We start from the raw sequence: 13,582 nt of genomic DNA, 5'->3' as shown, positions 1-13,582 counted from the left end.
CTGGATCCCACGGAATGAGTCTGGGCACGAGTATCCGTACAACCGAGGGACTGATTCTGGGGGGGTGGGTTGGGCTTGGGGGTAGGCAGGCTCCTCAGCAGGGGTGTGTTCTATAGGCCCTGTCCCTTGCCCCTCCAGTGTACCATGCCATCTTTTTGGAAGAGCTGACGACCTTGGAGCTGGTTGAGAAGATCGCCAACCTGTACAGCATCCCCCCCCAGCATATCCACCGAGTCTACCGGCAGGGCCCAACGGGCATCCACGTGGTGGTGAGCAACGAGGTGAGCACTGCCCCCACCCCCACTCGTGGCCCGGGGCTTGGGGCCGTAGGGAGGCGCAGCAGACCTGCTCCAGAAACGCCCCAGCTGGGGTTTGGGGATGACTTCTGCCCAAAGATGGCGAACGGGTTTTGTCTGCATGCCACAGGCTCTTGGCTGCCCCTGGAGTGCAGGGGTGGGGGGTGGGGGGAGTTCCGAGGCTCTGAATAGCTACCTAGTATCCACTCCTTACCCCATCCTCGGCCGGCCGTGCGCCAGGCAGGAACTGTGGCATTGACTGCCCCCGGGATGCTTACAGTCAGGGCTGTGAGAAGTCAGGAGGGAGAGCGGCAGGTCCCAGGGGCGGTGGAATGGACGGCGGTCCGGGTGGTGGAGAGGACGCAGGTCACATGGGAGCCCAGAGCCCTTCTCTGCTGACCCGCGAAGGTGCCATGGCCTTCCTGGGTCTGCCCTTGGCTGCACAGATCTGTGCGGGGCACGAGCGGCCTCTGGCAGAGGGCACAGAGTGATCTGGTCCCACTCACGGCCAAGGAGGGTTTGCAGCTACATCTAGGCATTGCTGATGCCTCGTTTTAAGCTTGTTCTGTCCTGGACCCCTCCTCTTGCTAATAATAGTCTGGAGTGCCGGCATTTATCCACTGCTTACTGTCCTAAGTACACATGTTGTGACTCATTTATTAATCCTGACAGCCTCCCTATGAACTGGGTGAAATCGCATTTCACAGGTAAGAAACTGAGGCCCAGAGACGCTGAGTAATTGCCCCAGGTCGCACGGCCGGTAAAGGGTGGAGCTAGGGTGGGAGCCCTGGTGTCCAGCTGCAGAGCCCACCTCACCTGAGATGACGCCTTTAGAGAAACAGAGCTGGTCTGATGGGAGCAGGGGGGGCACGCTGAGCCCCCAGCAGACCCCAGCAAGCCCATTGTGGGAGCTCTGAGAGCATCTTTGTAGAGGAAATGGTACATGAATGGTGTCTGGGGAAGTAGAGAGAATGTGGGCTCTGGAATCGGACATGTGTTCCCACCCGGACCTTGCTGCTAGGAGCGGTGTGACTCTGGGCAGATTTACTTAACCCCTTTGAGCCTCCGTTTCCACATCTATAAAATGGGGATCATTACACCCACTGAGCAGGCTGTAGTAAGGATCAAATGAGAAAACAAAACAGTGTCAGGCACCCGGAGATACCAGATAAGCTGGTGGTCGTGGTAATTGACGGTGCTAGGCACTTTTAACTTTGGGGAGCAAGTGATGGAGAGATCTTTAAATTTGACAGTATATAAAGTGTAAGGCTTATAATGGTCTGTATATTTCATATATTGTCATTATCAGTGATAATCCTATTCCCACTTGTCATTACAATTGCCCAAGCCCCTTGAATGGGAGTCCCCATTTCATGGGAGTTTGGTCCTGGAGGTTGGCAAAGCGCTGGTGGTTTCCTTCCTCTTGAATTAAAAAGCAATTCATGGAGCACCTGGCTGGCTCGGTTGGGGGAGCATGAGACTCTTGATCTCGGGGTTGTGAGTTCGAGCCCCATGTTGGGTGCAGAGATTACTTAAAAATAAAAAATAAATTCACAGCATAAGTCAGGAAATATAAAACAGCGGAGGGCAAATGTGAAAGGCACTTGTCTTCCCCACTCTTTTCCTAGAGGAGTGCATATTAGCTTGGATGTGATTCTGCCAGATAATGTTTTGTGCGGGCATCTGTCGTGTGCCTGAGCATTGTGTAGGTGTGGATTCCTAAAACACGCAGCAGAGATCCAGCTGTACATTTATCTGCCACTGGCTGGTTTTGCCCCCTGGTCAGAATTCCTTCCATATCATTCCATTGAAATCTCAGGCAGCTGTTTCCCTATCCCCACTTCCCAGACAGACTGGAGCCCAGGGTTCCTGACCTGAGCACTTCCTTGAGAATAGCCAGGGAGGTTCTGACACCTGAGCAGTGAGTGGGCTGCCGTGGTGGCGCAGGAAAACTCGGCACTCTGCATTTCGGAATGAATTTCTTTGGTGAAGACAAAAGCCAAGAATGTGCGGAACCCTTGCCGTGTCACGGGTCCCTACAGGAAGTCCCTTCCCCAGCTCGCCCTGTGCCCTCCCGAGTGGGCAGTTAAGCAAGTGAAGCAGAGAACAGAACCACAGTGCTACCTCAGCTAAGTAGGCGATTCATATTCCCCGAAGTCTCCTTGCCTCTTAACCCTGAATCAATTGGAAACCTTTGGTTCTTAATTGCCCCGACTGCTGTAGGCAGCCCGGCCAGCCGCCGCGGAGCCGGCCCCTGAGGTGCAAGGGCACTTAATTAAACAAGGGAGTTACTGATTAAGCCCATGTGGGCTCTGCGTAGGGCTTCGCATGCCCAAGTGGCTGGGCTGCCAAGAGTCCTAGAGGGAGCAGGCCAGCAGTATAGAATAAATGTACTTCACGCATCATTAGGCTCCACAGGAAGGGGCAGGGGTCGACAGGTGGATGGATTTGCAGGATTTGGGGCAATAATCCAGAGGAGGCAATGACATGTGGGTTGCATTTTTTTTTTAATTTGGAAAGGGGTTTTGCTGCGTGTTAGGTAGTATGTGTGTTGTGGGTATGTTTTAAATATTTTTTAAATTGTCTTTTTCCATTTATATTGCGAAGTACGGCATATGTATGCAAGGAGTATATAGAACTTATTTTTACAGTTTAAGGAAGAAGTAAGTGCCCAATACCTGCGCTCAGGTTGATGCAGTATTATGTTAGAAGCCTCTTTGTGGGCTGATTACTCTTCTGCTCCACCTCTCCACCTCTCCACCTGCTGGTCTGAATTTCGTACTGATTATTCCCTTTTCCTTCTCAATATATTGTTTTGATTTTGCCCATTTTAAAACTTCATATAGGTGGGATAATAGCATGTTTTCCTGTGACTTTCTTTGATTTTACTTTATATTTTTGAGATTCACGCATGTTGAGATGCTGCCGGAGGCCCCTGGCCCACTGGATGGCGTGGCGTGATTAGGTGACAGTTCGTTCGTGCTTCTACTACTGACTGACATGGGGGCTGCTTCCAGTTATCTTTTTTTTTAAAGTTTTTATGCAAGTAATCCCTGCATCCCACGTGGGGCTCCAAGTCAACCCCGAGATCAAGAGTCGCACGCCCTTCAGGCTGAGCCAGCCAGGTGCCCCTCCAGTTCCCGTTCTTACCAGCCAGTGCTGCTGTGTGCACGTGCAGGGCTTTCTCTAGGACGCTGGCCTGGAAGAGTAAGGTACCCAATCCTGTGGACAGCTTTGTAAAGTGGTTGTAGAGATTAACGCTCCACCAGCAGTGGGGGCCAATTCCTATCGTTCTGTATATTGGTTCTGTTCTTCTGTCTTGGGAGCAGCCCCATTTTACAGATGGGGCACAGAGACCAGAAGGGGAAAGGCTGACTTCTCCAAGGTCACCTGGTAGTTAACCAAAACAAGAACTGCGGAGGCGGCTGAGTAATTGTTCTATTCCTGCCACTTTGTGGACATAGGGAGTGGTGCTATGTTTATATTGGTCCTCATAGGACTCTGATATGCAGAGGCTACTAATTACCAAGGTTTGTTTTTTTTTTTTTTTAGCACTTTAGTTTTTTTCTTTGTTGATATTATACACATACATTCTCTTATAATGTGTCCGTTATAGGGATTGGAGGTCCTAGTAAGTAGGAAAAAGGAAAACGAAAGCAAACAAACATGTAGTCCTGTATTAAACGTTAACGTTTCACTTCCCTGCCTGGGTCCTTTCTGTCCTTTATGGTCAGGTTTTGTTAATTACAATTGCGATCATCTCGTACATTTATCTTGTTTCGTGTTTCCTTAGTGAGTGTTAAGTGGAACTATTTTCCTGCATTTGTGCAAACACAGTGACTGTCATTTCTGCCTCCTACGGTGGCTGGGCCCCGTGTCACTGAGGCTTTTCATATTATGAACTCACTGTTGAAGGGACATGGTCTCTCTTTTTGCCTTCCAGATGGTGCAGAATTTCCAAGATGAGTCTTGTTTTATCCTCAGTACCTTAAAAGGTAAAGCCCCCTCCCCGCACACCCCTTTTTCTTATTCAGTTGAAGTAAGCGGGGCCTGCCTGCACAGTGGGTCCCTCGAGAGACATTACCTGGGAACATCCTCTGGGGAAAAGGACGTTTCCCGTTTCACGTCCTGTGAAACCCTGCCCTGGAGATGTGGGAACTTTTGAGATTGGCTCCAAAATCAGTTCTGAAAGGGAAATCCTGGCCAGGCAACGTGTTCTCCATGAACTCAGTACTTGAGTAGAAGTAAGATGCATTTGAGTTTTTCTACAATGAGGGTCTCTAGGAGGAGCAAGTGTGGAATACAGCAGCTGAGCCTGCAGGCCTAGTAGGTCAGGGATCTGGGGCAGGGGTGGGGCATGAAGGTTTCACCTGAGGAAGGGGTCTGAAAGGAACATCTTGTCCCAGGAGAAAGGGGAGACTAGCTGTGACCTTCCTTAGGGCTGGGGCAGGTGAATGTATGGAGTATATCAGAATGAAAGCCCTATGACTGGGTCATAGACCCTGAACGGTGACAGGGCCATTTTTGTCCTCCCCTGTTCTCTAGATCTAGCCAGCAGCTGCCTTCAGAGTGCTGGGGGCCACAATACCCTGAGAACCACAGTTTGTCCAAAGCCTTCTTGGATAGAGAGCCTTTAGTTCTTGGGCCTAGAGCTGTGGTAGAAAGGCCCATTGCCAAAGAGAAACTCAGTAAGGCAGAAGGCATGTGAAGGCATGTGTTGAAATACCTATTTTTGTTAGCACACTTCGCTCCAAGCAATTGTGTTTGGAGCCAGTATCCATGGCGGGGCTTCTGGTACACCCGTACCGTGCCCTCCCCGATTCCCCAAGGTCACAGCGTCGTGCCTTTCTTCCTGTAAAATGCCCAGTGTTTGTCTTTGCAGCCGAGAGCAATGATGGCTACCACGTCATCCTGAAATGTGGCCTCTGAGCAGAAGTAGCGTGTGTAAAGTCAAGCCTCCACCTCCCAGCCCCGTGGATTCCCTTGGACGCAGAAGTGGCACCTCTGTAGCCTGCAGCCTCACCTGGCGAGCTGTGACTAGGAGGGCCTTGGCCCCGTCTGAAAACCACGGACCAGTAACAGCGGAAACCCGTGGATGCGGTCTCTGGCATGCGGAAAGCCAGTGGCTCCTCTCTCCCTTCCTCTTGGCCTCCAGCTTTTGAATCGTTCCTTGCTCTTTGCCTGCTGTCCTAGAGAGGCAAACAGTGGGGGCATCTTCTCTGAAACCCCTCACTCCCTTGTGGGAGGCTAGTTCACTGGGTATCCTGGTGCCACTGTACCCTTCTGAACCACTCCCCTGCCTCCAGGGAAAGCCCTGCCTCACCCCCAAGCTTCCCCTTCTTTGGTAACCGGCTCCGTGACCAGGACTGCTGACTGGATGTAGGTGGGTCGCCTCCATTCTGTCTTAATGTTGGTTTCCCTTCTCGGCGACCCTGGTGAGCATCTGTCTTTCCAGTTCTCGGATGGATTGATGGGAATGGGATTTATTCTGCGCCTTCTGCTTCTTTCACCTTCACTCTCATTTCTAAGGACCTGCCGCCGCAGCGCCCAGAGATGGGCTCTCCTGTCTCTGCGTTAGTCATGTAGACACTACAGTGCATGTGTAGGACCCGCCACACAGACCCGGGTCTGTGCCCTTGGGAGGGAGGGAGAGGATAGAACAACTATTTTCAGGTACTTTCTCACGCATATAAAAGGGATGAGAACAAAACGATTTATTTTTTCTTGAACTTATTTTATATAATTTTATTTCCTCAGCAATCATGGGTAAAAGGAGGACATTTTAGGAAATGAGTGTCCCACTGTGTGATCAGATGACCTTGACAGTCATGATAGCAGGCCCTTGCGCATGGACTGAACCAAGTCCCGAATAGAGAAGACCTTGGTTAACCACTGCCAAACTTGCCAAGTTTCCTAGGAACTTTGTCTCCTCTCTGAGGACCCCCATTTAAATGTTTATCTTTTTTCATGTGTAGAGGGAGTGTTTAGGGCATTTTGCCTGCATTGGGATGGTTGGATCACCTCTCTTAGTGGCTTAATTATGGGGAAATTTGAGTATACTCAGGAATTAGTCTTCATCTTGCCTCTGTTTCCTGGGACCCAGTCATCTAAACCCTTTGCTAACTTAGGTTTTTCTTCCAAAGCACCAGGAAGCCCTATGACCAACCGAGCAGGATTTTACAACTTCTAAAGTGCAGCTTTGGGGAATATAGGGAATATAGTGTTAGGGTCAAAGATGATCAGAACTGGGTAGACCTTGTTTTACAGATGAGGAAACTGAAACCTAGAGGGGCAAAGCCACCTGCCTGATAATCACATAGTGACAGGGCAGTGATAGAAATTTATCATATAAATCAAGACACTTCAGATGGCGAAAGGGGCTCTCTAGTCATGGTCATGTTGGGACAACAGGTATGGTGTTCCTCCAGACTACAACAGGCTCCTGATTCCTTTTCTGTTTTAGGGGAGGATGGGGAGCAGGTAACAGCTCTATTGAGCTATAATTCACATACCATACAGTGTACCCATTTATAGTATACAACTCAGTGGTTTTTAGTGAATTCACAGAATCAGCACATTCAATTTGAGAAGATTTTCCTTACCCCCAAAAGAAACCCTATTCCCTTAAGCGATCACCTTCCCTCTCTCCCCCCAACTTCGTTGGTCCTAGGCAACTGCAAATCTACTTTCCATATAGATTTACCTATTCTGGACCTATCATGGTGGCCTTTTGTGGCTGTTTTTTTGTTTTTTTTTTTAAACTAAATGTTTTCTAGGGTCATCCAGGTCGAACATGTATCCATACTTCAATTCTTGTTAGAGCTGAATAATGTTTTGTTCTACACTACACTGCATGTGTAGGACCCGCCACACAGACCCAGGTCTGTGGATATACTTACCACATTTTGTATATCCATTCACCGGTTGATTGATACATGGGTGGTTTCTACTCTTTGGCTATTATGAATAATGCTGCTATGAACATAGTTGTACAAGTTTTTATGTACACGTATGTTTTCATTTCTTTGGGGTATATACTAGGAGTGGAATTGCTGGGTCATATAGAACTCTGTGTTTAAGTTTTTGAGAAACAGCCAGACTGTTTTCCAGAGCAGTCAGACCGTTTCACATTCCCACCAGCAGCGCACGAAGGCTCCGATTTCTCCACATCCTCACCAACGCTTGCTAATTATCTGCCTTTTTGATTAGAGCATTCTAATGGGTGTGAAGTGGTGTCTCCTTGTGGTTTTGATTTGTATTTCCCTGACGGCTAATGATGTTGAGCCTCTTTTCATGTGCTTATTGGCCATTGTTTTCTTTGGAGAACTATTTAGATCCTTGTCCATTTGTGTTTGGGCCATTTGTCTTTTTTTATTACTGAGTTGCATGAGTTCTTTGTATATTCTAGATGGAGATCCCTTATCAGATACATGATCTGGTAAAACTTTCTCCCATTCTGTGTATTGTCTTCACTTTCTTATGATGTCCTTTGGAGCACAAAAGTTTTTAATTTGGATGACGTCTAAGATATGTGTTTTTGTTGCTTGTGCTTTTTGTGTCGTATCTGGAAAACCATTGTGTAATCCAAGGTCAAGAAGATTTATGCCTTTGTTTCCTTCTAAGATTTTTTTTTACAGTTTTAGCTCTCCAGTGGCCTTTGATTCATTTTAGGTTACTTTTTGTATATGGTATGAGGTAGAGGTCAGCATCCTTCTTGTGAGTGCAGATGCCCGGTTCCCCCATCAGTTGTTGACTCTTGCTAAAGGCCCCTGATTCTTACTGGATCTTTTCTTCTGGGGCATGGGGCTGTCATTGGGAAACTCCTTTTTTTTTTCCTTCTTTTTCTTTTTTAAAACCCAGTCTATGTGTGACTCCACCATTTTTATGGCTGTCTTTCTGTTCTCCGCCTACTGTCTCCCCCTTAACCTTCTCAGCAGTACTGGGTCATACCGCACTCCGCTCAGAATTCTGCAAGCCTACTTGGTGCATGTTCTCACTCCACACATTAGTCCTAGGGGAAAGTCAGGACCAGTCATTTCCTTTCTGGAGGAACCTCAGTCACAAGGAAGTGGAATCATTTGCCCAAGGTCACACAGAATCAGGACTAGACCTTCGGTGTCCTGACTGCCAGTCTTTCAGGTTGTCTGTTAATCGCTAGACCTAAGTGATGCCACTTCCCAGGCCAAGTGATGAACAGGCTTGATTTTCACTATAGAGATGTGGTAGGCTAATATTTTTATTTCTTAATTCCAGATAAGGGTCTAATAAAGATCTGTTGTTACCTTAAGTTCTCTGTTAGTGGAGTCTTCCATTTTCTGGAACCCCCACTGCTGTCTGTTTTTTAGTTTGTCTGTTTGAATCTTTTTTGTTTTTTTAATATTTTAAGTAACCTCTATACCCAACATGGGGCTTGAACTCACAACCCTGAGACCAAGAGTTGCAAACTGTACTGACTGAGCCAGCCAAACGCCCCTTTCGCCTTCTCCTAACGATTCTAGATGAATCTTGTAGCTTATAAAGAAGTAGAAAATAAATGCACATCATAATTTGGTACCAAAATGTAAGCAGCTTTGTTTCGGCGGCTTGTCCTCCTTGCACGGGAGTCAGATGAGCTGGTTGTAGATTTAATTTTTTTCATTTAAAAGTACAGAAAAGCCAGAGCCCTCCCCACTCCTGTCCACTGCCTTTCCCGTGAGCTCTGAGGCCAGAGTCTGGGGCTGGGGGCTGGGGCAGCCTGCCCAGAACTGTAGCCTCCACCCCATGGGTTCTAGGCTGTCGCTTCTCCAGTGGCTCCTTCTCCAGCAGCCATTTTTAAAGGTGTGATCCCCGGAGAGAAAGAAGATCTCCCCATGTGCTCAGGCCACCATCTTGTGAACCAGAAGCCTTGAACTGAGTTCCTTATTCTCAGGCCATCAGGTTTCTTTTTCTGTTTGCAAGGTTGTGATAAACCTTATCAGGTCTGCCAGGTTGCACCTTTAGAATGAAGACACAGAGGCTTTTGAATGGGGGGACAAAAGGATTTGCTGGGGGAAGGGATGGACGGAAAGAACAGGATGGAGTAGGGAGTTTGAAGTCGGGGCTTAGGGTCCAAAGCAAAGGTCAGCCAGTGGACCCGCTGACCCCTGCTCAGGCAGCCTCGGGCCCCTTGGGAAGAGCTGTTAACCTAGAGGGCGCTTCCCCGGGAGAGGACTGGAGCTGGCTGAGCTGTGGGTCACAAGTTTCCAAGTCCAGAGTGGCTTCGGGGCCCGGCCTGAGTAGCTTAAGCTCGAAAATCATTAACGAGTTGATGAGAAACATGGAAAACCTCTACTTGCTGTTGCCCGTGGAGCGGAGGGAGCAAGCCCGGAGGCTCGCAGAAGGCGGAGGAGCAGAGGATGAGGGGCGGGGGCAGGGGACGTGGACGTGGCAGTGCCCGAGGGTGCAGGAGCCAGAGCCCCCAGACCCTTGCTTGGCCCGAGTCGTGGCTGACTCGGTCAGGAGGTGAATGTGAGGTGTGGCAGGGCTTTCCCACTCTTCCCTCCGTAAGGGCCTACGGCGGGCAGGTGACGCGCTGGTGTGAGAGTGTCCCGGTTATACGGAGCACCGCTCATGCCCCCCCGCGCGGTCTGCTGTGCACCCCGCGAGGTGCCCCGCAGCGTGAGGTCTAGCGCCTGGGCCGGGTCTTTAAGAAGCGTGTCTTGCTCACAGCTGGGTGGCTGCTCCATCAGCGCCCTTAGAGCGGCGACCGGCTGTTCCCTGGCAGCCCCAGCCCGGACTCCGTGCCTGCATTACAGGTGCGTGCCGGCCAGCTCTGTGCCTACATTACAGATGCGCACGCACGTGCATGCACGTGCGTGTGCATGTGTGTGTGCACGCGCATCGTCAGCGCAGACCCCTTTCCTCGCTCCTGCATCTGGCGTGAGCGCAGCCCTGAATCTTCTCAGCTCAGCCCGATGCGGTGATTCATGCTCTTCCCTTTAGATCTTGCGTGACGCTTGTTCAGGCTCTGTTGATGAAACTAACTGGTCAGGGGTAAAGTTGCCCTAGTTAGCAGGGTGGGGGTGGGGATGCACACCCTAGGTCCATCTCTTCCGGGGATGGGAGCAGTGCTGGCAGCGGACATCTGACAAGGACCCCAAAGCCGGGGCTCACGGAGTCAGTCTTCCACACCTCTGCCTCACGAGCCCTTTCTCCCCTCGAGTTACTTGCTCTGGGTATGATACCATCAGTCAGGCTGTAGCCGGTAGGAAGTGGTGGTACACTCTTTCGATCACCTCCCAGCCCCTTCCCTTTGCCCCGTGGGGGCAGGGCAGTGAGGTGCTGGTCAGGCTCCCCCAGGCCTTCCTGGGACCCAGCCAGGCCCCCTGGGAGCTCCTCGGAGCTCTCCAGACCTCTCTGCAAAGGCTTCTCCCAGGCGTCCTTCCCCTTACTCCCGTGGGGACTAGCCAGTAGTTCCGAGTGGTGGCTCCTGGGCCAGTGGCCCAGGGCTGGACCTGCCATCCCCCACTGGCTTGTAGGGACTTTCTAGGGGCAACGTCCCCAGGCAGTAGCTCTGAGAGGTGGGTTTGGGCTGCTGATGGTGATGCGATGGGGAGGGGCAGTCACTGCCTAGTCTTGGGGTGACCAGCCCTGCCATCCGAGCAGCCATCCTAGTCCCCTTCCAAAGGGGCTGTGTGGAGCCTATCTTCATGACCTTCATCTTGAGGAACCCGGGGCGGCGGGGAGCGTGGGCTGCAGGGAGCTAGCAAGGAGTGGAAAGCCTTTTATCATGAGAAGTTTGCAAACCTTCATCAGGGAGAGAACAATATAATTAACCCCAGTACCCATCACCCAGCTCCCACCAGGATCAACACACACCTGCTCTCGTAGGGGTCAGCAAACTGCCGGCCAAATCCAGCTCACTGCCGGGTGTGTGATGTTGGATGGGGGAGAGCACGATCTCTGAACCCAAGTGAAATGTCCCGCAACCCCCTGTCCCAATTCCATTCTTCTCATTAGTAGACCTGCATTACCAGAAAAAGTATTCAGTTACTATATTTTGAATTCCATCAACAACAAAGTCGTGGAAATTCGTTTTCTCTTCTGACATAATTATCGATTTGCCTCTTGGCCCTCAAAGCTGAAAATAGGTACTATCCAGCCCTTCCAAGAAAAACGTTGCCAACCACTGAGGTAAGGTTTTCTGTTGCTTTCTGTCCCCGCTGGAAATCCCACTACATAAGGACTCTGAAACAATTTTTAAAAAGTATTTGTCCTGAGCTTTGAAGCAAGAGAAGTGTTTGGCTGAGCAGCCCTGGAGCCTCCCCTGCCTGTGGCCTCGTGATCACTTCTGTGAAGCGTCCACCCCAGCCCCTCTGCGGGCTTTCCTTCCTCTTCCCGGCTGCTGGCCTGCTCCTGGAGACCCGGTGGGCCTCGGACCCCTGGGTTGGGTGCTAGGGGTTGGCGTCGGAGGGCCGCCTGCGGGGAAGGGTTCCGTGCTGGTATTAACAGGTCGGCAAGCTGGTGGGCGGTGGCCTCCTGGCTTAGGTCACTGGAACTTTCCTCTCCCGGAGGTCATAGCCTGACCTTCACCTCCAGCTGGCGCCTTGAGGACCCCAGGGCTTCTCTAGGGTCCCGCACGTTTCTCCCTACACATTCTGCTGGCTCTTCTCATACAAAGGGAACTCAGCTTGGTGATAGAGAGGGGCCACTGCCTGGCCCTGAGTGGGGGTTCTCTGGGCCTGGACTTGCGGTTCTGCCTAGGACTCTTGAGTCCTACATGCCGGGGGTCACCTTCCTGCTGGGGCAGTCTGGTCTTTGTGGTCCCCCCCCCCCCCACTCCAGGTACAGGTGGTGGGATGCCGCATCCAGCCTTCCATTAGTAATAACACCAACGCTAACAGCCATGGTGGACGCTGTCTGTCCTCTCCTGGGTCAATGCTTTCGCCATTGTCCCTCTCCATCCTCCTCACTGTGCTGTGTGGCCGCCGTGGCCCAGTTTTCAGGTGAGGAAGTCAAGACAGAAATCAGATGCCAGCCCAGGGTCCAACCACTGGTGGATTGAGCCAGGATGAGAATTGGGGCATCCAGGTCTGAGTTCCACATCCACACCCCACACTCTCGCACGCCAGGTTTGGGGGGCAAGCTCTTACGCAGTGCTAGCTTTCATCCTGAGATTCCATTGCTGGGCTTGGTGCACCCTGGTGGGGAAACATTTGTGGGGCTTGGTTGTTAAAGAGAAGGGGAGGGGCGCCTGGGTGGCTCTGTCAGTTAAAGCGTCTGACTCTTGATTTCAGCTCAGGTCATGATCTCAGGGTCGTGAGATGCAGCTCGTGTCTGGCTCCGCACTCAGCAGTGGGGGAGTCTGCTTGTCCCTCTCCCTCTGCTCCTCCCCCTGCTCACGTGCTCTCCCTCAAATAAATAAATCTGAAAAAAGGGAGAAGAAGATGGTTTTGTGTGCCTCTCTCCCCAGCCCTCTCCTTGCTGGGTAAAAAGTTGGTTACTGTGTCCTCTAATGTTCATGTATGTAATGTGATTCTTCCCTAACATGTAACTTCCCGAGCTTTCTCCGGATTGGGTGACTCTTTCCTGAAGGTGGTGGGAGTCTACTGGGTGGTGTGGGCTTTGGATGGGTCAAGAGGGTGTAATGGGTCATGGGAGGTGGGCATCGAGACAGAAGTTGTCATACTGCCACATTGTTTTTGTACCTGAAATAAAGCATATTTTGCACTTGTTACTGTACCGTTGTGCAGATGAGAAATCTGTATGTGGGATCTGTGCTTGGGTCAGAAATGCAAATAAAACTCATTTGTAAGAAACCCCTGTGGCTCAGGCCTCCAGTCTCTCTCTCTTAAAATTGTGGTAAAATACATAATGCTGTGAAATTTACCATCTTAACCATTTTGAGGCGTGCAGTTCAGTGGCATCAAGTACATTCATATTGTACAACCATCCCCACCATCTCCCAAGGACTTTTTCATTTTCCTCAACAGAAACTCGACCTGTTCCCCCCGCCACCGCGCAGCCCCCCATAACCACGGTTCTTCTCTGTCTCTGTGATGTGACTGTTTAGCCACCGCAGATGAGTGGAGTCATGCAGTATTTGTCCCTTTGGGACTGGCTTACTGCACTCCACGTAAGGTCAAGGCTCATCCGTGTTGCAGCATGTGGCTGGCTGCCCCCCTTTCTAAGGCTGGGTAGTACTCCATTGTGTGTATACACCATGTTCTGTTAATCCATTCATCCGTCTTAGGCTGCTTCCACCTTTTGGCTGTTGTGAATAATGCCACCGTGAACACTGGAGTGCAGATGTCCGTTTGAGTCTCTGC

General features: G+C 50.7%; 1 protein-coding gene across 1 annotated transcript in view; it reads left to right on the top strand.

Moving 5' to 3' along the window:
• Positions 1 to 13,072, top strand: part of TFCP2L1 (transcription factor CP2 like 1) — a 59,449-nt gene extending 46,377 nt beyond the window's left edge. Inside the window, exons 13-15 of the mRNA XM_006735958.3 lie at positions 139 to 281; positions 4,240 to 4,291; positions 5,179 to 13,072. Coding sequence (XP_006736021.1) covers positions 139 to 281; positions 4,240 to 4,291; positions 5,179 to 5,225 — 242 coding nt within the window. The 3' untranslated portion in view covers positions 5,226 to 13,072. The remainder of the gene's footprint in view (positions 1 to 138; positions 282 to 4,239; positions 4,292 to 5,178) is intronic.
• Positions 13,073 to 13,582: the final 510 nt, after the last annotated feature.

This window comes from Leptonychotes weddellii, chromosome 3 (genome assembly GCF_054177405.1).
Source record: "Leptonychotes weddellii isolate Sample4059 chromosome 3, ASM5417740v2, whole genome shotgun sequence".
Lineage (NCBI taxonomy): Eukaryota > Metazoa > Chordata > Mammalia > Carnivora > Phocidae > Leptonychotes > Leptonychotes weddellii.
This window is presented reverse-complemented; position numbering and strand designations above follow the sequence as displayed.